The 27,433-nt window shown below is 41.5% G+C and overlaps 1 protein-coding gene across 10 annotated transcripts in view; it reads left to right on the top strand.

Moving 5' to 3' along the window:
• SLC26A8 (solute carrier family 26 member 8) overlaps window positions 1-27,433 on the top strand; it is a 91,184-nt gene that overhangs the window by 40,200 nt on the left and 23,551 nt on the right. For 9 of the 10 annotated variants that reach the window (XM_059880375.1, XM_059880371.1, XM_059880372.1 and 6 more), the window contains 4 exon segments: window positions 518-667; window positions 13,038-13,120; window positions 21,033-21,180; window positions 22,124-22,237. In XM_059880375.1, coding sequence (XP_059736358.1) covers window positions 518-667; window positions 13,038-13,120; window positions 21,033-21,180; window positions 22,124-22,237 — 495 coding nt within the window. 10 annotated transcript variants of the gene reach the window in all.

The raw sequence follows: 27,433 nt of genomic DNA, 5'->3' as shown, positions 1-27,433 counted from the left end.
CATGTTCTCAGTTCCATTAATCATTTCACCCCCAGCCTTTTAAACTAACACAATTTATGTTAAAATTTGGTCTTTTAGATAACTGTATCTATCATAATTCTTCCCATCATGTAACTCATAACAGACATGTATCCTAAAACATCTTAAGAATATAAAATGCAAAGTTGTCCCTGAATGCAACAATGGCCCAGAAGTCAAGTGAAACACACATGGTCTGGGCAAATTGATAAAGAGTAGGCTAATAACAGAACTCCTGGGTCCTTTCCATTACACTGAAACACCGAAAGTGTATTCTCTTCTTGTTGGACATTATTGTCTTCTAATGTATCTTTTCCAACTTAAAAAATTATATATCCACCTACTTGCTCTCCCTGTTCTAGTCATGCTCATAAAGATCTCTATGCACAGCAACCTTGCCCAGGGACTTCTGTTTGAACTGATTTAGAAAGTGTCATTTTCTAGATTAAGGCAATTATTACATCCTTTCCTAAGCCTCTGTAATTTTGTTTTCTTTCAGAACATAATTAACTACTGTTTAGGTCTCCCTAAAGCTAATTCCACCAGCATCTTACTATTTCTAACCGCTATGGTTGCTCTGAGAATCAACAAATGTATCAGAATTTCCTTCAATCAGTACCCCATTGAATTTCCCATGGAAGTGTTTCTGGTAGGTGTCTTTTTGCTTTTGTTTTGTTAAGTTAATTTCTATTGGAGTATAGTTGCTTTACAGTGTTCTGTTAGTTTCTGCTGTACAGCAAAGTGAATCAGTTATACATATGCATATTAATATATTCCCTCTTTTTAAGATTTCCTTCCCATTTAGGTCACCACGGGGCACTGAGTAGAATTCCCTGTGCAATACAGTAGGTCCTTATTACTGGTCTGTTGTATCCATGGTAGTGTATATAAGTCAATCCCAATACCCAAATTCATCCCACCCTTTCCCCCTCTTGGTATCCCTATGTTTGTTCTCTACACGTGTGTCTCTATTTCTGCTTTGCAAATAAGTTCATCTGTACCATTTTTCTAGATTCCAATATAAGCGATATTATATGATATTTGGTTTTCTCTTTCTGATTTACTTTACTCTGTGTGACAATCTCTAGATCCATCCATGTCTTTGCAGATGGCACTATTTTGTTCCTTTTTATGGCTGGGTAATATTCCATTCTATATATTGTTCTTCAGTCACTCAGTCATGTCCAGTCTTTGCGACCCCATGGACTGCAGCACACCAGGCTTCCCTGTCCTTCACCATCTCCCAAAGCTTGCTCAAACTCATGTCCATTAAATCAGTGATGCCATCCAACCATCTCGTCCTCTGTCATTCCCTTCTCCTCCTGCCTTCAATCTTTCCCAGCATGAGGGTCTTTTCCAATGACTCAACTCTTCGAATCAGGTAGGCAAAGCATTGGAACTTCAGCTTCAGCATTGGTACTTCCAATGAATTTTCAGAATTGATTTCCTTTAGAATTGACTGGTTTGATCTCTTTGCAGTCCAAGGGACTCTTAAGAGTCTTCTCCAACACCACAGTTCAAAAGCATCAGTTCTTTGGTGCTCAGCCTTCTATACGGTCCAACTCTCACATCCATACATGCCTACTGGAAAAGCCATAGCTTTGACTATACAGACCTTTGTTGGCAAAGTGATGTCTCTGATTTTTAATATGCTGTCTAGGTTGGTCATAACTTTTCTTCCAAGGAGCAAGTGTCTTTTAATTTCATGGCTGCAGTCACCATCTGCAGTGATTTTGGAACCCAAGAAAATAGAATCTGTCACTGTTTCCATTGTTTCCCCATCTATTTGCCATGAAGTGATGGGACTGGATGCCATGATCTTAGTTTTTGAATGTTGAGTTGTAAGCCAGCTTTTTCACTCTCCTTTTCCACCTTTATCAAGAGGCTCTTTAGCTCCTCTTCACTTTCTGCCATAAGGGTTGTATCATCTGCATATCTGAGATTATTGATATTTCTCCTGGAAATCTTGATTCCAGGTTGTGCTTCATCCAGCCCAGCATTTCTCATGGTGTACTCTGCATATAAAGTTAAATAAGCAGGATGACAGTATACAGCCTTGATGTACTCCTTCCCAATTTTGAACCAGTCTGTTGTTCCACGTCTGGTTCTAACTGCTGCTTCTTGACCTGCATACAGGTTTCTCAGGAGGCAGGTAGGGTCGTTTGGTATTCCCATCTCTTAAAGAGTTTTCCACAGTTTGTTGTGATCCACATAGTCCAAAGCTTTAGTGTAGTCAATGAGCAGAAGTAGATGTTTTTCTAGAATCCTCTTGCTTTTTTTATGATCCAGCAGATGTTGGCAATTTGATCTCTGGTTCCTCTGCCTTTTCTAAATCGAGCTTGAACATCTGGAAGTTCTCGGTTCATGTACTGTTGAAGCCTGGCTTGGAGAATTTTGAGCATTACTTTGCTAGCGTGTGAAATGAGCGCAATTGTGGGGTAGTTTGAGCATTCTTTGGCATTGCCTTTCTTTGGGATTGGAATGAAAACTGACCTTTTCCAGTCCTGTGGCCACTGCTGACTGAGTTTTCCAAATTTGCTGGCATACTGAGTGCAGCACTGTCACAGCCTCGTCGTTTAGGATTTGAAATAGCTCAGCTGGAATTCCATCACCTCCACTAGCTTTGTTTGTAGTGATGCTTCCTAAGGCCCACTTGACTTCGCACTCCAGGATGTCTGACTCTGGGTGAGTGATCACACCATTGTGGTTATATGGTTCATTAAGATCTCTTTTGTATAGTTCTTCTGTGTATTCTTGCCTCCTCTTCATATCTTCTGCTTCTTTTAGGTCCATACCGTTTCTGTCCTTTTTTGTGCCCATCTTTGCGTGAAATGCCCCCTTTGTATCTCTCATTTTCTTGAAGAGATCTCTAATCTTTCCCATTCTATTGTTTTCCACTATTTCTTTGCATTGACCACTGAGGGAGGCTTTCTTATCTCTCCTTGCAGAATATTCTTTGAAACTTTGCTTTCAGATGAGTATACCTTACATGTATCACATTTTCTTTCTCTGTTCCTTTGTTGATGGACATTTAGGTTACTTCCGTGTCCTGGCTATTGTAAATAGTGCTGCAGTGAACATTGGAATGCAAGTGTCTTTTTGAATTATAGTTTTCTCTGGCTATTTGCCCAGAAATGGGGTTTCTGGGTCATATGCTACCCAGTAGAATGGTAGTTCTAGTTTTTTGAGGAACCTCCGTACTGTTTTCAATAGTGGTTGTACCAGATTACATTCCCATCAGCAGTGTAGGAGGGTTCCCTTTCTCCACATTCTCTCCAGCATGTACTGTTTGTAGATTTTTTGATGATGTCCATTCTGACCAGATGAGGTGATACTTCTTTATAGTATTGACTTGCATTTCTCTAATAATCAGTCGTGTTCAGCATCCTTTCATGTGCCTTTTGACCATCTGTGTGTCTTTGGAGAAGTGTCCATTTAGGTTTTCCTCCCATTTTTTCATTGGGTTATTTGTTTTTTCGATACTGAGCTGCATTAGTTGTTAGTTTATTTTGGAGATTAATCTCTTGTCAGTTACTTCTTTTGCAAATATTTTCTCCCATGCTGAGGGTTGTCTTTTTGTTTTGTTTGTGGTTTCCTTTGTTGTGCAAAAGCTTTTCAGTTTAAGTCTCATTTATTTTTGTTTTTATTTTCATTACTCTAGGATGTAAGTCAAAAAAGATCTTGCTGCAATTTGTGCCAAAAAGTGTTCTGCCTATGCTTTTTCTCTAAGAGTTTTATAGTGTCCAGCCTTATGCTATAGTGTACAGCCTTATAGTTTTTTAATTCATTTTGAGTTTATTTTTGTGTATGGTATTATAGAGTGTTCTAATTTCATTCTTTTACATGTGCTGTCCAGTTTTCCCAGCACCACTTATTAAAGAGGCTGGCTCTTGGGGGAGAATGAATACATGTATAAGTATGGCTGAATCCCGTTACTGTTCACCTGAAACTATTAAATAACAAGTTTGTATATTCTTGCTTGCTTTGTCATAGATTAGGTGACCATAGGTACTTGGGTTTACCTCTGGGCTTTCTATCCTGTTCCATGTATCTGTATTTCTGTCTTTATGCCAGTACCACACTGTCGTGATTACTGTAGCTTTGTAGTACAGTCTGAAGTCAGGGAGTCTGATTCCTCCACCTCCATTTTTCTTTCTCAAAATTGCTGTGACTGGTTGTAGTCTTTTATGTTTCCACACAAATTAATAGGGATTGCATTGAATCTGTAGGTTGCTTCAGTTGTCTAGTCATTTTCACAATATTGATTCTTCCAGTCCAAGAACAGGGTATGTCTCTCAATCTGTTTGTGTTGTCTTTGATTTCTTTCATCAGTACCCTATAGTTTTCTGAATACAAGTCTTTTTGTCTCCTTAGGTAGATTTATTCCTAGGTATTTTATTCTTTTGTTGCAGTGATAAGTAGGATTGTTTTCTTAATTTCTTTTTCCAATCTTTTTTTGTTAGTGTATAAGAATATAGCAGATTTCTGTGTATTGATTTTGTGTCCTACAACTTTAACAAATGCATTGATAAGCTCTGGTAGTTCTCTGGAGGCCTCTTTAGGATTTTATATGTATAGTATTATGTCATCTGCAAAACAATGACAGGTTTACCTTTTTTCCAATCTGGATTCCTTTTATTTCTTTTTCTTCTCTGATTGCCATGACTAGGACTTCCAAAACTATGTTGAGTTATTATTACTTAGTGATAGTGATGAGAGTGGACATCCTTTTCTTGTTCCTAATCATAGAGGAAATGTTTTCAGTTTTTCACCAGAGAGAACAATATTTCCTGTGGGTTGTCATATATGGTTTTTATTATATTGAAGTAGGTTCCCTCTATATCCACTTTCTGGACAGTTTTTTTTTATCATAAATGGGTGTTGAATTTTGTCAAAAGCTTTTTCTACATCTATTGAGTTGATCATATGGTTTTTATTCTTCAATCTGTTAATATGGTGTGTCACATTGATTGATTTGCATATATTGAAGAATCCTTGCATCCCTGGGATAAATCCCACTTGATCATGGTGTATGGTCATTTTAATATTTTGTGGGATTCTGTTTGCTAGTATTTTGTTGAGGATTTTTGCATCTGTGTTCATGAGTGATTGTTGTTGTTGTGGTTCAGTCGCTCAGTTGTGTCCAACTCTTTGCGACCCCCATGGACTACAGCACACCAGGCTTCCCTGTCCTTCACCATCTCCCAGAGCTTGCTCAAACTCATGTCCATTAAATCAGTGATGCCATCCAACCATCTCATCCTCTGCCATTCCCTTCTCCTCCTGCCTTCAATCTTTCCCAGCATCAAGGTCTTTTCTAATGATTCAACTCTTCCTTCGAATCAGGTGGCCAAAGTATTGGAACTTCAGCTTCAGCATCAGTCCTTCCAATGACTATTCACGATTGATTTCCTTTAGGACTGACTGGTTAGATCTCCTTGCAGTCCCAGGGACTCTCAAGAGTCTTCTCCAACACCACAGTTCAAAAGCATCAATTCCTTGGTGCTCAGCCTTCTATATGGTCCAACTCTCACATCCATACATGACTACTGGAAAACGCATAGCTTTGACTAGACTGACCTTTGTTGGCAAAATAATGTCTCTGCTTTTCAATATGCTTTCTAGGTTGGTCATAGCTTTCCTTCCAAGGAGTAAGTGTCTTTTAATTTCATGGCTGCAGTCACCATCTGCAGTGAGTTTGGAGCCCAAGAAAATAGAATCTGTCACTGTTTCCATTGTTTCTCCATCTATTTGCCATGAAATGATGGGACCAGATGCCCTGATCTTAGTTTTCTGAATGTTGAATTTTAAGCCAACTTTTTCACTCTCCTCTTTCACTTTCATCAAGAGGGTCTTTAGTTCTTCGCTTTCTGCCATAAAGGTGGTGTCATCTGCATATCTGAGGTTATTGATATTTCTCCCGGCAATTTTGATTCCAGCTTGTGCTTCATCCAGCCCAGTGTTTCTCATGGTGTACTCTGCATATAAAGTTAAATAAGCAGGGTGACAATATACAGCCTTGACGTACTCCTTTCCCAATTTTGAACCAGTCTGTTGTTCCATATCTGGTTCTAAGTGTTGCTTCTTTACCTGCATACAGGTAAGGGAGGCAGGTAAGGTCATCTGGTATTCCCATTTCTTGAAGACTTTTCCACAGTTTGTTGTGATCCACACAATCAAAGGCTTTAGTGTAGTCAATGAAGCAGAAGTAGATGTTTTTCTGAAATTCTCTTGCTTTTTCCACAATCGTCAGTAATATTGCCCTGTAATTTTTTTGTGTGTGAGATATCTGTGTTTGGTTTTTATATCAGAGTGATGGTGGCCTCGTAGAATGAGCTTGGCAATGTTCCTCCCTCTGCAATTTTTTGAAAGGATACATGTTAACTCTTCTCTAAATGCTTGATAGGATTATGAAGCTGTATGGTCCTGAAGTTTTGTTTGTTGAAAGATTTTTTTCTTGGCTGCACTGGGTCTTCATTGCTTTCGCATGGGCTTTCTCTGGTTGCAGTGAGCAGGGACAGCCTTTCTTTGCAGTGTGTTGGGCTTTTCATTGTGGTGAGTTCTCTTGTTGCAGAGCACGGGCTCTAGGCCCACAGCCTCCAGTGGTTGCAGCACCCGGGCCCACTAGCTGTGGCACCTGGGAGCAGTCATTGCGGTGCATGGGCTTCACTGTCCCACGCGTGTGGAACCTTACCGGAACAGGGATCAAGCCCGTGTCCCCTGCGTTGCCAGGTGGATTTTTACCCATTGCACCACCAGGGAAGCTCTGCTTGAAGATTTTTAATCAGTTTCAATTTCGTCACTTGTGATTGGTCTGTTCACATTTTCTGTTTCTTCCTGGTTCAGTCTTTGAAGTTTGTTCTTTTCTAAGAATTTGTCCATTTCCTCTAGATTGTCCATTTTATTGGCATATAGTTGCTTGTAGTAGTCTCTTATGATCCTTTGTATTTCTGTGGTGTCAGTTGTAACTTCTCTTTTTCATTTCTAATTGTATTGATTTGAGCCATTTCCATTTTTTGTCTTGATAAGTCTGGCTAAAGGTTTTGTTTAACTCTTCAAGAACTAACTTAGTTTCATTGATGTTTTCTTCATCTCTGTTTCACTTATTTCTGCTCTAATCTTTATGACTTCTTCCTTTCTATCAACTTTGGGATTTGTTTGTTCTTCTTTCTCTAGTTGCTTTAGGTGTCAGATTTTGTTGCATCCCTTAGGTTTTGAATCATTGTGTTTCCATTGTCATTTGTGTCTAGGGGTGTTTTTATTTCCTCTTTGCTTTCTTCAGCGATTAATTGGCTATTTAGTAGCATATTGTGTAGCCTCCATGTGTTCCTGTTCTTTTACAGTTTTTTTCCCCTGTGATTGATTTCTAATCTCATAGTGTTGTGATGAGAAGATGCTTGATATGATTTCAGTTTTCTTAAATTACCAAGCCTTGATTTGTGACCCAAAATGCGGTCTATCCTGGAGAATGTTCAGTGTGTACTTGAGAAGAACATGTATACTGCTGCTTTCAGATGGAATGTCCTGTAAATATCAATTAAATCTATCTGATCTAAGGCTATGGTTTTTCCAGTAGTCATGTATGGATGTGAGAGTTGGACTGTGAAGAAGGCTGAGCACCAAAGAATTTATGCTTTTAAACTGTGGTGTTGGAGAAGACTCTTGAGAGTCCCCTGGACTGCAAGGAGATCCAACCAGTCCATTCTGAAGATCAGCCCTGGGATTTCTTTGGAAGGAATGATGCTAAAGCTGAAACTCCAGCACTTTGGCCACCTCATGTGAAGAGTTGACTCATTGGAAAAGACTCTGATGCTGGGAGGGATTGGGGGCAGGAGGAGAAGGGGACGACAGAGGATGAGATGGCTGGATGGCATCACTGACTCGATGGACGTGAGTCTGAGTGAACTCCGGGAGTTGGTGATGGACAGGGATGCCTGGCGTGCTGCGATTCATGGGGTCGAAAAGAGTCGGACACGACTGAGGGACTGAACTGAACTGAACTGAATGTGTCATTTAAGGGTTGTATTTCCTTATTAATTTTCTGTCTAGATGATCTGTCCATTGGTGTAAGTGGGTTTTTTTTTGGTAGGTGTTTTATACTCCTAACTCATGGCTCAGGTCATTTAAAATAAAACAAAAAGCAAGCAACCTAGGAAGGAAAATATTCATAGGAGAATTATAAAAATAATATTTTTAAAACATATGCTGATTCGTAACAAAGCTGAATATATACATTTAATTTTACACACTAGCTTATATTTTTTAAACATGCTTTTTTTTTTTAAAGATTTTTATCTGTTACATCTTTTTCATACTATTTGAAAAATAGGGTTTTTATTCCCTCTTGTGATAGTAATACAGGCTCATTCTATCCATTTTTTGGGGGGCCCTGCTACACAGCTTGTGGGATCTTAGTTCCCATGCGGCTGCTGCTGCTGCTGCTAGGTCGCTTCAGTTGTGTCCAACTCTGTGCGACCCCATAGACCGCAGCCCACCAGGCTCCCCTCTCTCTGGGATTCTCCAGGCAAGGACACTGGAGTGGGTTGCCATTTCCTTCTCCAATGCATGAAAGTGAAAAGTGAAAATGGAGTCGCTCAGTCGTGTCTGACTCTTCTAGACCGCAAGGACTGCAGCCTGCCAGGCTCCTCCGCCCATGGGATTTTCCAGGCAAGAGTGCTGGAGTGCCCCTACCAGGGGTCAAACGTGGGCCCCTAGGAGTGGAAGCATAGAGTCCTAACCACTGGATGGACTATCAGGGAATCCTAGCAGTTTTTTTCTTAAATAAAGAAGAAAAAAATGGAGGAAAAGAAATGCCTATAGCTGCACTATCCAAAGTCACCTACAATTGATATTTCTGTACTTTCAGTTATTCACATCTTCTTCTTTCAAACAAATATGTAACAGACCTATGCTCAGGTGAGTTTCTGTGTTCTTCTAGGTAGAGGTTTCACTTCTATTTTAATATAGCAGCAACCACACTCTTATTCAGCCTCCTTTCACTCTCATTCTGCTACAGTAAAGAAATTGAGGGAGATGAGATGTTCAGTGAATCCGTGTCACCAAGCGGCAGAGCTGGATTCAGGGAGGAAGCGTTCCTCGTGGAGGTGTGTGCTTATGCATATGTACTAGGTTTTTTGGACATCTTTTGTTTTTTTAGCTCAGGTTGGTTGTGTTAGTCACTCAGTCATGTCCAATTCTTTTGCAGCCCCATGGACTGTAGCCCGCCAGGCTTCTCTGTCCATGCGATTTCTCATACAAGAACACTGGAGTGGGTTGCTATTCCCTTCTCTAGGGGATCTTCCCGACACAGGCATCAAACCCAGGTCTCCCGCATTGCAGGCAGATTCTTTACTGCCTGAGCCACCAGGGGAGCCCAAAATGTGCACTATGAGCTAGCCAGGAGTCAAACCTGGAATCTTCTGATCCGTCCGTAGTCAGACGCATTATCCGTTGCACCACTGGATAAATATGGCTCTTTTTTCTTTTTGAGAATATTTTTTTAAATGTTGTCTAAATGATAACATTTCTTATTTCTTTTAAGAAATCTCGGGGATTTCCCTGGCAGTCTGCTGATTAGGACTCCTTGCTCTCACTATGGATGATGGGGGTTCAATCCCTGGTCCAGGGAACTAAGATCCCACAAGCCATGTGGCGTGGCTGAAAAAAGAAAAATTTTCTTTTTAAAATTTATCTTGTGCAGTTATATTTAACATTTTCACAATAGTAAAGCCATTTTCATAAATAAAACTCAGGTTTGTAAAGTCAGCATTTCTTAACAAGGATCGCCGAATCTTTGGGCATCCATGAGAATTATTTTCCCTTTAAGAAGTGTTCTGTGACAGAGATATTTAGAATTCTCCATGTGCTCCCCTATATTTTCCAGCTGCCCTCGTAGTTAGGCAGGACCATGTGACTTTGGGGCCAAAGCATATGAAAACAGGCACAAATCCCCAGTGTTCTTTCTTCCCCTGCTGTAGTAATTGTAGGGGCTATACATTGAGATGATAGAGTCTCCAGGTGGAATTAGCCTGGATCTCCAAGGCACTGTTTGCAAAGAAGCTGCCCTGAAGAGACACTGACCCACAATGGACTTCTCGTGGGCAAAAAAATAACTTTCATGTGTTAGGGCACTAAGATCCCGTGGTCTGTATATTGCCACAGTATAACCTATTCTATGCTAACTAATCCAGATCCACACTCTCCATGATTGAAAGAGTATGGGAATTGCTTTGGAAACTGACACAAGCTCTGTCTCATAACTGTTGTCTACTTCTTGTAGGTGTACATTCTTTCTTCCTTGGAATAGTTAAAAAGCTATCAGTTAATAAAGGCCAAAGGTGAATGGTCTTTGGAAAGAAGACCTTCCAAAACACTGTACACAAATAGTGGAGCCCTAGAACCCAGGGACAATGTGCATGTGGAGTTTGCGGAGTAGAGTCAGGGGCAACCTCTCCTTCTCATGGAACCCAGACCAGCTCCTGCGTCTTGGGAAGCTGAGGCTTTGGAGTGACCAGCAGATGGCATCTGTGACACAGGCATCAGTGCACTCTCTCTGTCTCTGTTTCTAGGTCCTTCTTTCTCTCCAGCTTTATTCAGGTATAAAATTGTAAGATGTTTGACGTGTACATCATGATGATTTGATGTACGTATACACTGTGAAAGGATCTCTTCCATCTAGTGAATTAACACATCTATACCTCATGTATTGATCCTTTTCTCCACCCCCCCCCACCCCGCCCGGTGAGAATATTCTCTCTTAGCAAATTTTAAGTATGTAATACGATGTTATCAACAGTAGTCACCATGTTTTCTGTCAGATCCTTAGATCTTATTCATCCTATAGCTGAAAGTTTGCACTGTTTCTTCAACTTTCTTAATGCCCTCACCCCCCAGTCGCTGGCAACCATTTTTCTTCTCTTTGTTGGTATGAGTGCAACTGTTTTCTTTTTCTTTTTTTTTAGATTGCACATATAAGTGATTCCATGCAGTATTTGTCTCTCTCTATCATAATGCCCTTAAGGTCTATCCACATTTTCCCAAATCAACCCTCTTTTAAGAGACATCAGCAGCAGGGATCATAGTGATGTCCCTTTAAGCAACCTCAAAGGCTTTAATGTTAACATTAACCAGGGTTATTAGGAAAGGAGAGAAGTAAGTGGGTAGAGGATTGGTTTGTGAGCCACAGTTAAGATGTTTCTTTGGGGAATGCTATAAATAATTAGGATGCACCATGAAGTGAAGTGGGGGAATAAACTGAGCTCCAGCCATAAAAGTTGGTGGACACTTTGAATTACTGCAATTTAGGCATCAAACTTTGTTGTGACCTGACTTGTACTTGAAGGTTATTGAAGCCTGAAATACATGACTATGCTTCCCTGATGGCTCAGTGGTAAAGGATCTGCCTGCCAGTGCAGGACACGTGGGTTCAATCCCTGGGTGGGGAAGATCTCCTGGAGAAGGGAATGGCAGCCCATTCCAGTGTTCTTACATGGGAAAGCCCATGGACAGAGGAGCCTGGCGGGCTACAGTCCATGGGGTCGCAAAAGAGTTGGACACAACTTAGCGACTAAACAACAACATTACTTACACACGTGTCAAGTCAAGTGACAGGGAGCATTTTCTGCTATATAGCAGGGATTTAAAATTGGAAAAAGACAAGACCTCCATGTTTCCCCTGGAAATGAGGGAAGTACAGGACAGAGGATGAGAGCTGCTGTGGTGTAGGTGGTGAAAAGCTCACAGCACCCCCTCAGAAACTGCTCAGATGTGCTGGAGGAAACTGTACATACCCAGCAATCTGTCCTTCAGATGGTAGTCTCAAATATTAAGGGAAAATTTCAAGGCAATATTTGAGATCCAGGCTAAAAAAAATAACAAAACCTGACAACTCAAGAGTTCCACAGATATGAGAAATTGTATATACTGTATATTCATAATTAATGTATGTGTGTGCATTTGTATATGTGTATATTTAAGCTGTATAGCAAACACCAAAAACAGCATCACTGGTAGTTGTCTTTGGGTGATTTATTTCTGTTTTTTAAACTTTTCATATTTTCTCTGTTTTCCTTTATGAGCAAGAGTAACCTTTACCCTGGGAATAAAAGAGTTTCTTGGCCACTTGCCACGCTTCTTATCCCTTAGATATATAAAGATCACAGAGCTTCTCTGTTGGTTCAGATCTTTCTTCCATTCTGACCTGTAGACTTCCTAGGGGTCATCATCTGATCAGAGCATCACAAGTAATACCAACTGCTATCCTGCTCAGTATCTGGCTGAACTCTTAGAGTAGATGCTGGGAAAAGATTTATGTACTAGCAGGGGGAACAAGGTAAAGCAACTATATAATTATTATTTTAAAAGTGGGGCATTGACATCTTTTGTCTCTGCTTTAATTTGCTCTGGTGTGAGATCTTTATAAGGTGTAACAGCTTCTAGGTGATCTGTTTTCATTCTAGATGAAAAGGAAGGGACACTTGGCATTTCAGAAGGAAATGAACAGAAAGGAAAAAGCAAGCAAGTAATGGCTTTGCTAAAGCAATTTTTTTTTGTATGTGCTATCAAATGCTGCTACCTTATAGACAGTTATTAATGATTATCAATACATGTCAACAATCCCCCAAAGGACTTACTTATATTAAGACAGTGTACCTATATTTTAGAACTTTTAAAATTGAAGCCTTGGTACAGCTAATACCTGAAAGCATGTTTATACTTGGTCCAGATGTTTAAAGTTGGTGAGGAAAGAGAAGTCCAGGCCATCCATTTGTTCCCGTTACTAATAATATGTCAAACGTGCAGTTGCTTTTCATTCTGGTTATGTTGCTAAAAAGAGCTCAGGGAACCAAAAGTCAGGAAGGACTTTTGCATTTGTTGCTCCATTGAACTGGCCCTGCCTTTCTCCAGCCTTCATGCATAGTCACTGCCATATATTGCCCTGTCCTGCCAGAGACTATGGGCACCTCTGCTTTACATAATATTTAGATGATCACATGCCTTTTCTTTTTAAACTCCTACAGGTTCTTGGCTTCGCTGCATTTTCAAACAAGGTAAACATGGCCACAGAAAACAGCCTGATGCTCATGGAGATGATACCTTATAGGTTGGTAATTCCACTTTTCAAGACTACTTTCTCTTTCCTGTTACCTCCTCTTAGCCTCTGACCACATAGCCTGATTTATATCGTTGACCAAAATCAATAGCATGCCAGTTATTTCTCCAGCAGAGATGGGTTTACTTGAGATCAGCAGAGAATTGCAGTTTGGTGTGTGCAAGCATGGCAAGTCACATGCAAGTCCTCCTACAGCAGGGGAAGAAGTTTTTATAGAGGGAAAAATAAAGTTGGGGAGGGAGAGTTGGCCATGGTAAACAGAATCTATGGCTTTTCATTAGCTTAGACCTTTGCCCGCAGGGAGTCTTTGTTCTTCCTGTTGGGCTCTGCAATGGTCACAGGGTGTGAGTGCTCCCCCTGCTGGTCTCCAACTCTACTTAATTAGTTTCTATGTATTAATTTGAACATCAGGAAGTTCATGGTTCACATACTGCTGAAACCTGGCTTGGAGAATTTTGAGCATTACTTTACTAGCGTGTGAGATGAGTGTAATTGTGCGGTAGTTTGAGCATTCTTTGGCATTGCCTTTCTTTGGGATTGGAATGAAAACTGACCTTTTCCAGTCCTGTGGCCACTGCTGAGTGTTCCAAATTTGCTGGCATATTGAGTGCAGCATTTCACAGCAGCATCTTTCAGGATTTAGAATAGCTCAACTGGGATTCCATCATCTCCACTAGCTTTGTTCGTAGTGATGCTTTCTAAGGCCCACTTGACTTCACATTCCAGGATGTCTGGCTCTAGGTCAGTGATCACACCATTGTGATTATCTGGGTCATGAAGATCTTTTTTGTACAGTTCTTCTGTGTATTCTTGCCATCTCTTCTTAATATCTTCTGCTTCTGTTAGGCCCATACCATTTCTGTCCTTTATCGAGCCCATCTTTGCATGAAATGTTCCTTTGGTATCTCTGATTTTCTTGAAGAGATCCCTAGTCTTTCCCATTCTGTTGTTTTCCTCTATTTCTTTGCATTGATCACTGAGGAAGGCTTTCTTATCTCTTCTTGCTATTCTTTGGAACTCTGCATTCAGATGTTTATATCTGTCCTTTTCTCCTTTGCTTTTTGCTTCTCTTCTTTTCACAGCTATTTGTAAGGCCTCCCCAGACAGCCATTTTGCTTTTTTGCATTTCTTTTCCATGGGGATGGTCTTGATCCCTGTCTCCTGTACAATGTCACGAACCTCATTCCATAGTTCATCAGGCACTCTATCTATCAGATCTAGGCCCTTAAATCTATTTCTCACTTCTACTGTATAATCATAAGGGATTTGATTTAGGTCATACCTGAATGGTCTAGTAGTTTTCCCTACTTTCTTCAATTTAAGCCTGAATTTGGCAATAAGGAGTTCATGGTCTGAGCCACAGTCAGCTCCTGGTTGCTGGATCATGGAAAAAGCAAGAGAGTTCCAGAAAAACATCTATTTCTGCTTTATTGACTATGCCAAAGCCTTTGACTGTGTGGATCACACTAAACTATGGAAAATTCTGAAAGAGATGGGAATAACAGACCACCTGATCTGCCTCTTGAGAGATTTGTATGCAGGTCAGGAAGCAACAGTTAGAACTGGACATGGACAACACACTGGTTCCAAATAGGAAAAGGAGTTTGTCAAGGCTGTATATTGTCACCCTGTTTATTTAACTTATATGCAGAGTACATCATGAGAAACGCTGGGCTGGAAGAAGCACAAGCTGGAATCAAGATTGCTGGGAGAAATATCAATCACCTCAGATATGCAGATGATACCACCCTTATGGCAGAAAGTGAAGAGGAACTCAAAAGCCTCTTGATGAAAGTGAAAGTGGAGAGTGAAAAAGTTGGCTTAAAGCTCAACATTCAGAAAACGAAGATCATGGCATCCAGTCCCATCACTTCATGGGAAATAGATGGGGAAACAGTAGAAACAGTGTCAGACTTTATTTTTCTGGGCTCCAAAATCACTGCAGATGGTGATTGCAGCCATGAAATTAAAAGATGCTTACTCCTTGGCAGGAAAGTTATGACCAACCTAGATAGCATATTCAAAAGCAGAGACATTACTTTGCCAACAAAGGTTCATCTAGTCAAGGCTGTGGTTTTTCCTGTGGTCATGTATGGATGTGAGAGTTGGACTGTGAAGAGGGCTGAGCACCGAAGAATTGATGCTTTTCAACTGTGGTGTTGGAGAAGACTCTTGAAACTCCCTTGGACTGCAGGGCGATCCAACCAGTCAATTCTGAAGGAGATCAGCCCTGGGATTTCTTTGGAAGGAATGATACTAAAGCTGAAACTCCAGTACTTGGCTACCTCATGGGAAGCGTTGACTCATTGGAAAAGACTCTGACGCTGGGAGGGATTGGGGGCAGGAGGAGAAGGGGACGACAGAGGATGAGATGGCTGGATGGCATCATTGACTCGATGGACATGAGTCTCAGTGAACTCTGGGAGTTGGTGATGGACAGGGAGGCCTGGTGTGCTGCGATTCATGGGGTTGCAAAGAGTTGGACACGACTGAGCAACTGATCTGATCTGATCTGATCTGATGTATTAACTTAAAAAAAAAAAATTCTCAGGTAACAAACAGTCTCTGGCCACAGGCAAATTTGGGTCAGGGACTCAAGTTCATTTTAGAACAGAGGTTCTAAGGGACAATGGCTAAGACAAGCCTGTGTTTCTTCTCTGGTCAGCCTTTGACTCTCTTCCCATGGTTGAGCCAATCCCCTAACCCAAGTAAACTCGAAAACCAGGGAGACTCGTGTATTTTTCTTGCAGCAGATTATGAACCTTCTCAACCTCCAAACTTGTCTGATTAACCTTCAGGGATGGGACAAGACATAGCTCTGTTTTCCAAGCCTCTCTCCTGGGGTTCAGTGTTCAGCATCCCTTCTGTCTTCACCTGCTTAGACTGACTCAGTGTCCTTGGGCTACATCACTTTATCACTTTCAGTGAAAAGCCTTCTCCAAGCAGTCTGGCATTACAGAGTTCTTAAGGACTTGCAATTAATTTGCATTATAGTTCCTACCAGTGACTATGGGGCCTCACTCTTGCTTCTGTTAGGGAATTATTTCTTTAACCTTGACCAGATGAATCATTTTAGCTAAGAAAGGCAACATAACACAGTTTCTTGGCTCATGAGAAGATTTTTGAGGAGCATTGTTCACTTCCTCATTCTCTTCAACAGAGAATATAGCAACGAGTCGGTGATACTGCTTAACCTTCAGCATACAAAACAGAGGGTACTTTGATGCAGCCAGATAATCTCATATACTACTACTTCTCAGTGAAATCTGGTGATGATTAAATACATTTAAAATATTGTTCAGTTTGTTAAAACTGTGAGCAGACAACCTAGGTACCAGGAAATGCTGTGGTAAATAAGTCTCTGCCCTATGGGAAAAAATGACAAGGGCAACAATGAGATTGATGCTTTACATAATTATTTTATTTCATTCGTTCCTTGTAGTATTACTACAAGATATTCTTTTTTTGACTGAGGAAACTAAGAGTTACCAAGTTTAAATTACTCATCTACGCTCACACAGCTGGTCAGCATCAGAGCTACTTTCTGAACCCATTTCTATTTAATTCCGAAGTCTAGTATAATAACCCTTCTACTATACTTACTCAGTATTGCTGCTGTTATTAATGACTTCAAAACCACACAGTTAACCTCTGCTTATATTTTATCATAAGATTCAAGTGTACAGATAGAGAAAAAACATTTCAGAAATTTAATTTTAGGTATTGCTTTTAACCTCTCTTTATTGCTCATCTCAGAGAAGGAGATGGCACCCCACTCCAGTACTCTTGCCTGGAAAACCCCATGGACGGAGGAGCCTGGTGGGCTGCAGTCCATGAGGTCGCAAAGAGTCGGACACGACTGAGCGACTTCACTTTCACTTTTCACTTTCATGCATTGGAGAAGGAACTGGCAACCCACTCCAGTGTTCTTGCCTGGAGAATCCCAGGGATGGGGGAGCCTGGTGGGCTGCCATCTATGGGGTTGCACAGAGTCGGACACGACTGAAGCAACTTAGCAGCAGCAGCAGCAGCATTGCTTATCTATCCAAGGTTGCTAGAGATTAGGAAAATTGAATAGTTTATGTTAGTTCCTTCCAGATCCACATCCCCCTTTAACTAAATGGCTAACAAAGAACTGAATGTACAGAGAACACCAGGAAGGAAAAAGCAGTAGGTTTGTACTATTAATGTTATCATACTAAATATTTAAGGTTTACTGACACAGACTTGGGCAATAAATTCATGAAAATTAAAATCTCTTGTGTATCAAGAGACACTATCAACAGAGAAAAAAGACAAGTCATAGAATAGGAGAAAATATTTGCAAATTATGTATGATAAGGAATTAATATCCAAAATACATAGAGAACTCCTAAAACACAACAGAAAGCAAACAACCTGACTCAAAAAGTGCAGAAAGAATTTGAATACACATTTTTCCAAGGATAGTATACAAATGGCCAGTGAGCACATAAGATGCTCAACATCACTAATCATTTGGGGAATGCAAATCAAAACTACAGTGAGATACCACCCCATACTCATTAGGATGGCTACTGTTTTTAAAAAGACAGAAAATAACAAATATTTGATGAGGATGTGGAGAAAATGGAACCTGTGTGCACTGTTAGTGGGAGTGTGAAATGTACAGCCACTGTGGAAAGTAGAATGCTGATTCCTCAAAAAATTAAAAATAGAATTTCCATCAGTTCAGTTCAGTCGCTCAGTCATGTCCAACTCCTCGCGACCCCATGAAGCGCAGCACGCCAGGCCTCCCTGTCTATCACCAGTTCCCGGAGTTCACTCAAACTCACATCCATCGAGTCAGTGATGCCATCCAGCCATCTCATCCTCTGTGGTCCCCTTCTCCTCCTGCCCCTAATCCCTCCCAGCATCAGAATCTTTTCCAATGAGTCAACTCTTCACATGAGATGGCCAAAGTACTGGAGTTTCAGCTTTAGCATCATTCCTTCCAAAGAATACCCAGGGCTGATCTCCTTTAGAATGGACTGGATGAATCTCCTTGCAGTCCAAGGGACTCTCAAGAGTCTTCTCCAACACAACAGTTCAAAAGCATCAATTCTTTGGCACTCAGCCTTCTTCACAGTCCAACTCTCACATCCATATCTGACCACTGGAAAAACCATAGCTTTGACTAGACGGACCTTTCTTGGCCAAGTAATGTCTCTGCTTTTCAATATGCTATCTAGGTTGGTCATAACTTTTCTTCCAAGAAGTAAGTGTCTTTTAATTTCATGGCTGCGGTCACCATCTACAGTGATTTTGGAGCCCCCAAAAATGAAGTCTGACACTGTTTCCACTGTTTCCCCATCTATTTCCCATGAAGTGATGGGACCAGATGCCATGATCTTAGTTTTCTGTATGTTGAGCTTTAAGCCAACTTTTTCACTCCTCTCTTTCACTTTCATCAAGAGGCTTTTGAGTTCCTCTTCACTTTCTGCCATAAGGGTGGTATCATCTGCATATCTGAGGTTATTGATTTTTCTCTTGGCAATCTTGATTCCAGCTTGTGCTTCTTCCAGCCCAGCATTTCTCATGATGTACTCTGCATATAAGTTAAATAAGCAGGGTGACAATATACAGCCTTGACGTACTTCTTTTCCTATTTGGAACCAGTCTGTTGTTCCATGTCCAGTTCTAACTGTTGCTTCCTGACCTTCATATGACCCAGCAATTCTGCTTCCGGAAATATACTTCCCCCAAATTATACTCCCCACAAGAGCAGTATCTTGAAGCGATATTTTTGCACCTATATTCATAACAGCGCTACTCACAGTGGCTGAAATGTGGAAGAAACAATAAGTGTCCATCAATGGATGAATGAATGAACAGAGTGTGTTAAATCCATCCAATAGAATATTATTGAACCTTGAAAAGGAAGGAAATTCTGGCTCTAAGTACAACATAGATGAACTTCAAGGGCATTATTCTAAGTGAAATAAGCCAATCACAAAAAGACAATTACTATTTGAGCCCACTTATCTGGGGTACTTAGTAGTCAAAATCATAAAGACAGAAAGTCAGATGATTTTTGTCAGGGCTGGAGGGAGGGGGGAAATGGAGAGTTATTGATTAATAAGTATAGAGTTTCAGTTTTACAAGATGAAAGAACTATGGAGTAGATGGTGGTAATGGTTGCATATTATACATGTATTTAAAAACCACTGAACTGTACATTTAAAAGTGGGTAAAATGGTAAATTTCATGTTATGCGGACTTTACCCAGTTTTTAAAAAATGGGATAAGAACCAGGACAATTTTTATAAAAGACAAGGACTAAAATTATAATTGGAAAGATTTGAGTCTGACTAGAAGGGAATACATTGAGGCTTTAGCTCTAAACCATCTTAGATATGATATCTGCCTATTGCTTACCCACTGGTATGATCTCAAATAGTGTAAATAAACCATTTTTCATCGAGTTTTGTAGTTTTGCCCGCACTATTTGTTTCCACTGGCACTTAGCAGAAACCTCAGACTAGAAGATAAGCACATCATGTTCTCTTAATGGCCTTTGTAACTTGGCTTGATTTGCTGGCAGTTTTGGCAAGCTGCTGCCTCAGTTTCTTTTCTTATCTCTTAATTTTTTGAAAAAAGGTCAGGCTTGGGACTTCCCTGGTGGTCCGCCTGCCAGCCTGGATGGGAGGGCAGTTTGGGGGAGAAGTGCGTGAGTACTCATTCATGTCCAACTGTGCGATCCCACGGACTGTAGCCCACCAGGCTCCTCTATCCATGGGATTTGCCAGGCAAGAATACTGGAGTGGGTTGTCATTTCCTATTCCAGGGGATCTTCTCAACCTAGAGATCGAATCCTCATCTCCTGCATTGGCAGGCGGGTTTGTGACCACTGAGCCATCTGAGAATCCCTGAGGGAGAAGGGAATCCTTGTATGGCTGAGTCCCTTTGCTGTTCTCCTGCATCTATGACAACATTCGTAACTGGCTGTTTGCTGTTGTTTAGTCACTCAGTCGTGTCCGACTCTTTGCCGCTCCATGGGCTGTAGCCTGGCAGGCTCCTCTGTCCATGGGATTTCCCAGACAAGAATACTGGAGTGAATGGCAATGAAACATGTGAAATATCATGTAGGAAACGAGTTGCCAGTCCAGGTTCGATGCATGATGCTGGATGCTTGGGGCTGGAGCACTGGGACGGCCCAGAGGGATGGTATGGGGAGGGAGGAGGGAGGAGGGTTCGGGATGGGCAACACATGTATACCTGTGGCGGATTCATTTTGATATTTGGCAAAACTAATACAATTATGTAAAGTTTAAAAATAAAATAAAATTGGAAGAATAAAATGAAAATGAAAAAAAAAAAAAGAATACTGGAGTGGGCTGCCATTTCCTACTCCAGGGGAACTTCCCAACCCAGAAACCCAACCCAAATCTCTTGCTTGGCAGGCAGATTCTTTACCATTGAGCCACCAGGGAAGCCCCTAATTGGCTATACCTCAATATAAAATAAAAAGTTTAAAAAAAAAAATCCACCTGCCAATGCAGGGGATACCGTTTCGATCCCTGGTCCAGGAAGATCCCACATGTGGCAGGCCGACTATGCCCATGGGCCACAACTACCAAACCAGTGCTCTAGAGCCAGAGAGCCGCAACTACGAAAGCTCCTACGCCTGGAGCCTGAGTTCTGCAACAAGGGAAGCCGCACAGTGAGAAGCCCACGCACCACACTAGAGAGCAGCTCCCGCTTGCTGCAACTAGAGAAAGCCCACGTGCAGCAATGATAACCTAGAGCAGCCAAAAATCAGTAAATAAATGTGTTTAAAAGTGTCAGGCCTTTTGATATGGATGATAAAGTTATAAGAATAGAGTGGGGGAGGTGCCCATAATGACTGCTGCTATCTAGGAATAATTCCACCATTTTATTCCAGCTTCCTGTTTCCTGTAACGCCAGATATGAGCAATCTTACTGAAGTTCTTATAGAATCGTTCTCCTTAGCTTTAGTGAGCTCCTCTTTGCTCGTATTTCTGGGCAAGAAGATTGCCAGTTTCCATAACTATGACGTCAATTCCAACCAGGTGAGAGGACAAGCCTTTCTATTACTTTCTCGGACCCTTTAATCTTTGTTCTCTAACCTGAGCCTTCTGCTAAAATGAAGACTGTAACCAGAGAGTCACTTGGACCACTATTTGAGCTATAATTAAAGGTTTTTGAGAAGTGTGACATCCTTACCTCTGAAGCTACCTGAATTACTATGCATGTTGTTACCCTAGAACAGATACGGGGTAGGGAGGCATATGTTGTTAAGTTGGCAGGGTTCCTCTCCTCTCCTTTTATCTTCCTTTCCACCAAGTCCTTAGAAGTCAACCACATACCAAGGCAGAACAAGAAATACAGTGGACTGTCAAAACTAGGCTAATAACATAATTCAATTGGTCTCCCAGAAATAGTCATTGTCACTTTAAAAAAAAAAGTCTCCAACCATTCTGAGTTTGGCCCCTTCCCTAGAAATCGAAAAGGAAACATGGGGACTTCCCTGGCGGTTCAGTGGTTAGGACTTGGTGCTTTCACTGCTGTGGCCCAAGGTTCAACCCCTGGTCAGGGAACTAAGATCGCACAAGCCCCTTGGCGTGGGCTGGTGCCTCGTGTTAGGATCCCAGGCTTTCACTCCGATGCCCAGGTTCAACTGGTGTCCCGCTTTGACTTTAGGATAGTATAAAAGGAAGCAAGAAAATAGTGCTTTGTGTCTCTCTGTGATCCTAGTGATCATGTGAAAGAGAATAATAAGGCAAAAGTCTCATTTTCTCACTTTGAGGGCTTTCCTTGTGATCTTTAGCTAAAGTGAAGAAATCAGATTTGCCATCCTTCAGTTCTTTCCAATAATCTTTCAGTGTTATTTGCAGTGATATAAACAACCCTATCTTCATATACAAGAAATAACAGCGTAACTTTAGTGCAAACTCAGGTCAGCCTTCTTCTTTGACAAATGGCGGGCCTAAAGTATTTGCCGTTTCTTTACAGGATTTAATAGCCATTGGCCTTTGCAATGTCGTCAGTTCATTTTTCAGATCTTACGTGTTTACTGGTGCTGTTGCCAGGACCATTATCCAGGATAAAACTGGAGGACGACAACAGGTGTGTGCAATAGAATTTGATGTCTAATATACAGAGATAATTATATCTATTTATATGTATATTCACAGAAGGGGATTATATATTAGTTTAACCACACTGCTGTTTTACAGTTATGCTTGTTGGGAGGGATTTGTATTATGTTTTTTGGATCTCATGCTTGGCTTAATTTTTGTTTAGCTTTTGTCTTAAAAGCTATCTGTCAATGAGGAATTTGAAGATCATTTTCTGTAAAAATATTATTGTTAAAGGCTTCTATATATTAGCCCACAAGAAGCTACTTTCCATGTAGCAAAGCTAAAAGATAATATTTCAGGTAAACCAACTATCACCTATGAACGTTTTTTTCTATGGGGAGATATATTCTCAGTCCTAGTCTGTGAAAGTAATAAGACAACTCTCGCCTTCCTGACAGCAGGGCTAGAAACTTTTCCAACTCCTAAAGGACATGACAGGAGGCGCTAGTCTTTGTCTAGATGAGCTTATGGAATTTGCGTTCACTCTACCTTTGTGGAAGAGAAAATTGTCTGGGTCAGATCCTCTTCAGGTATCCTGAATTAGTAAACTAAATATACGGGTATATGGAAGGGAAGAGGGAAAGAAGAACGGTGGCAAAGTTTTAAAGGCAAGCTCTCTGTCCAGTTTTCTGGCATGAGATTTTCTAAGTCCAATATTCATGCGTTTTAGACTGACCAGATAATTCAGTTTACAACATGAGAGGTATCCCATCTCAGTTATGTAGCATGAATAAGTGTCAAAGAACTATCAGAACTGAACCTAGAATAAGCCCATGGACTGAGTCAGGGTTCAGGAGGCAGAGAAGCAGAAGCCAAAGACAAGCCGGAGCCACAGCAGCACAGTAGGGGAGGCATTGCTGTGGTCAGTAAAGTGTCAAGGGCTTCCCTGGTGGCCCAGTGGCTGAGACCTTGCCTTCCAATGCAGCGGGTGTGGGATCAGTCTCTGGATGGGAAGCTAAAATCCCACACATATCTTCGGGCCAAAAAACCAAAACATAAAGCAGAAGCAATATTGTAACAAATTCAATAAAGACTTTAAAAATGGACCACATTTAAAAAAAAATCTTAGAGTGTCAGAAGAATGGACACAAAACTCGAATGGGGAAAGAGAAAATGTCACAGCTTATGGGTGAAATATCAGGTGAAAGCTAATAAAAGAAGACTGGGCAGTGGTGAGAGCATGGGTCTAGAGTAAGACTGTATAATTTTATGTGGACTGAGTTTTGTTGTCAGAGAGCTTCTACTGAACACACTGGCCTTTAAGGGGTAGCTCTTCTGTGCTACTGTCTGATCAGAGAAGGAAGATGAGTTTTGTTAAAAAACAATGATGTTCTATGCAAGTGAAGTCAAAATAAGAGGATTTTATGATAAGAAGAAATGGGAATAGCTTTTCCAGACATCAGTTCCCTTTAACTTGTGACCACACACTTTGTTTATTTAGTATACAAGCATAACAGATTTGGGGAGAAAAGATGCACATGGTTGGAAAAAAATCAATCACAATGCAAGTAAAATTAAGTGCAGAATAAATACAATAAATGTTAAAGTGCCATAAATACTTCAGGAAGGAGAACGATGGAGGAAGTGGGGCTTTTCTGGATCCCTGTAAGAGGTTTAGAATATGTGATGTGTAGATGGAGGGAAGGAAGACGGGCTTCAGTCCAGCTTTGGAGTTGCCTTTAGCCTGTTGGCACCCCACTCCAGTACTCTCGCCTGGAAAATCCCACGGACAGAGTAGCCTGGTAGGCTGTAGTCCATGGGGTAGCACAGAGTCAGACACGACTGAGCGACTTCACTTTCACTTTTCACTTTCCTGCATTGGAGAAGGAAATGGCAACCCACTCCAGCGTTCTTGCCTGGAGAATCCCAGGGACGGGGGAGCCTGGTGGGCTGCCGTCTATGGGGTCACACAGAGTCGGACACGACTGAAGCGACTTAGCTTAGCTTAGCTTAGCTTAGCCTGTTGGGCAAAGTGACTCTCGTCCTGTTTTCTGCTGTGGCTTCGTTCTCCCCTTCGTTCTCCCCAAAGACATCTCTCTCTGTGATGCAGTGACCCTTCACAGGGAAGCATGTCCCTCAGGATGCTGGTAAACTCTTCCCCAAGACCCCGACTTGCCCAGGGCAAATGGCCAGTTCAAGCAGAGAACGCCCCTGGCCCTTGACCCTCCACATTTGAGCTTCCCCACCTCCAATCCGAGTTTCTGATCTGGACTCACTCAGCCTTCTTCATCCCCTAGCAGGGGTTCTTCTCTCTCCCCTTCTCCTCTGGGAACTTTTAAATTCAGCCTGCCTGAGAACACCCTCATTTTTTCAAAGCTCCCCAGGACTGCAGGAAAGAGAAGCTCGGGAGCTGGCTCTGAACCTATTTGACATGACTGGTCACCAACAGCCACTTATGTGTGTGTATGTATGTCTGACATACATAAACACTGTGTAAAATGTGTCTGGATTTCACTTTAATTTCTCCCTGTCTAGAAACTTGTCTTCACTTGTTGCAGCAAAACCTATCAGCCCTTCCAGCCCTGGCCTGAACCTTAAGTGATGCAGGCCAACCGAACTGCCCTCCCTCTTCTAGCTGATCCAGTTCTGATCCTGTGCTTCTCTCTTCTCTATGATTGTGTTCCTTTCCTTGTTCCCTGCTTTCCAAAGATGAGCCTTCTTGCCTTGTCCCCAGGCTCTCAGAACTGCTTTACCCTATTTTTTTTTTAAGTTGGAGCTTTACAGTGTTGTGTTAGTTTCTGCTGTACTGTCATGAATCTGTTTTATGTATACACATAACCCCTCCCTCTTGGATCATCCCCAACCCCCTGCCCAACCCCAGGTCATCACAAAGCACCGAGCCAAGCTCCCTGTGCTACAGAGCAGCTCCCCAGTAACTATTTTTCATCCAGTATGTATATATCATATGTCATATTCTCCCAATTCATCCCACCCCCCTTTTCCGGGTCTGTGTCCAGGTACGTGTCCATTCTCTATGTCTGTGTCTTTATTCCTGCCCTGCAAATAGGCTCATCTGTACCATTTTTCTAGATTCCACATTTATGCATGTATGCATTTGTTTTTCTCTTTCTGACTTATTTCACTCCCAGAACTGCTTTTAAAAATGAGTTATTATTTTTAAAAAAGAAAAGAAATCATCACAAAAGGAAATGAGTTGCATTGTCTTTAGAGAAAGCAAATGGGGCAGTGGAGAGAGCCTGGATTTTGGAGTCAGTTGGTCAGGTGGATTGAAACCTGACTCTGTAGTTCCTAGACGTGTGACCTTGGGAAGTTACCTTCACTTTCTGGGGCTCTAGTTCTCATCTGTAAGATGGAGATAAGGATAACCTTTCAGTTGTGAGAATTAAACTGGATGACAACAGAGCTTCTACCCCAGGTCCCTAGTGTGCTGGTTGGTGTATGGTAATGTTCTATCCACTGCTTGTGGAGCAGTTGTCTGAGGCTCTTCATGTCCCTCGTGGCTGTGCTTTATGAGAACTCACATTGCGTTGAGTCCCCGGGAAGAAGGTAGGGTCAGTCTTGGTTCAAGAAAGCCTGAAAAAGTGATGAAAAATCAGAGCGGAAAACCAAAACATGTGTCAAGTTGTATTAGTATATGCTTGCTGCCTCTAGGCCCTGTTCATGCCCTGAGTCTGAGATTCTGAGACTCACCATGCATCCTCCTAGGGCATACCACCACCAAAGATGGCCCTCTGATCCCAAAGCCCACTCCTCTCGTGTGCAGCCATGAAAGTGAAAGTCACTCAGTCGTGTCTGACTCTTTGCAACCCCATGGACTATGCAGTCGATGGAATTCTCCAGGCCAGAATACTGGAGTGGGTAGCCTTTCCCTTCTCCAGAGGATCTTTGCAACCCAGGATCGAACCCAGGTCTCCTGCATTGCAGGCAGATTCTTTACCAGCTGAGCTATAAGGGAAGCAGCCATGGGGGACAGACAATTATTGGCAGGCCTCCCTGAGCAGCCAGATTTATGGGATTTCAGTGTTTGGTTGACCGTCATTTTAAACTAGGTTTTTATACAGCTAATTTTGGTGTCTGTATGTCTTTGTTCCCCTAAAAGTAATCCAAAGAACTTTGGAGGAAAGGAGTAGTAGGAGGAGAAGTCCTGATATGTTTTCCTGTGCTAAGCAAAGCAGTTTCTTCTATAGTGTGAGACCACCTGAAGCTAGACCCTAAAATCCAGTGTGGCAAGAGGCTGAGATGCACACTGGCTGGAGGAGCTTATGGCTTCAGTTACCTTTTTCAGTTCCCCAGTGTATAAAATGTTTGCCACGAGAACTTCCTGAGTTTCAGTTACAGTGATCCATTTTCCTGAATCCTTCTGCCTACATTCTTCTCTCAGGGTTCAACTTTTCCACCTTGGGTTGGTCCCATAGCTGTGTATCAGTCGGGGTGGCAAAAAAAGGAAGCAGAACATTGATTTCATTGCAGTTATTTTCAGTGACATGTTTCTATGGCAAATAGCAGTGAGCAGTGAGAGAGAACCCAGTAGGAAGTCTTTTTCACACCTAATAAAAAAGAGGAAAAAAATTAGACAATCATGGCCTCATGGTCATTTAATGGTTTAGATTTAAAGTTGCTTGTTGGTGCTAGTATATGCTATTGTTTTGATTTGTGGCTACAGTTTTATCCCCCCCTCCACCCTTATCACCATGGGAAATTACACTGCTTTGTATGATTTTAATGGAAGTTTATCAACAGAGGATATAATGAGTTCAAGATTATGTCCAGAGAGCCTTAAGATTATAAAGGGAACTATGTTTTTTTAGCTTTCTACCTGTATTTGACAATCTGAATCACTGCTTCCCAAGTAATACGAACCCAGAGGAGTCAACCCAGCTGGAACAGGATCCAGAGCTGCTATCAACAGCCCTGACTCATGTTCATTACCTTTCTTTTCTTTTTTTTTAATGGCATTGAGGCAGAGAGAAGCAAAAGTAGGAAAATCTAAAGTGAATATCACGGTATTAAGATGAAGTACCACTGAAGCTGTTAGATGGGAAGCTATCCAAACCCCAAAAGAGCTAGGTGGAACAGTTGGGATTTTAGGGCTGGCAGTGATGAGTCTACCAGGACTTTTCAAAACTATTCAAAGAAGGTTAAAGTTTGGAGGAAATGAAGGCCGGATTGTAGGAGACTTCAGATTCCACAGCACAAAGCAATGGCAAGAAATATTCAGATA

The sequence above is a fragment of the Bos taurus genome, chromosome 23 (genome assembly GCF_002263795.3).
Source record: "Bos taurus isolate L1 Dominette 01449 registration number 42190680 breed Hereford chromosome 23, ARS-UCD2.0, whole genome shotgun sequence".
NCBI classification, from domain to species: domain Eukaryota; kingdom Metazoa; phylum Chordata; class Mammalia; order Artiodactyla; family Bovidae; genus Bos; species Bos taurus.
Note: the sequence above shows the minus strand (reverse complement) of the source record. Positions and strands in the feature narration are given on the sequence as shown.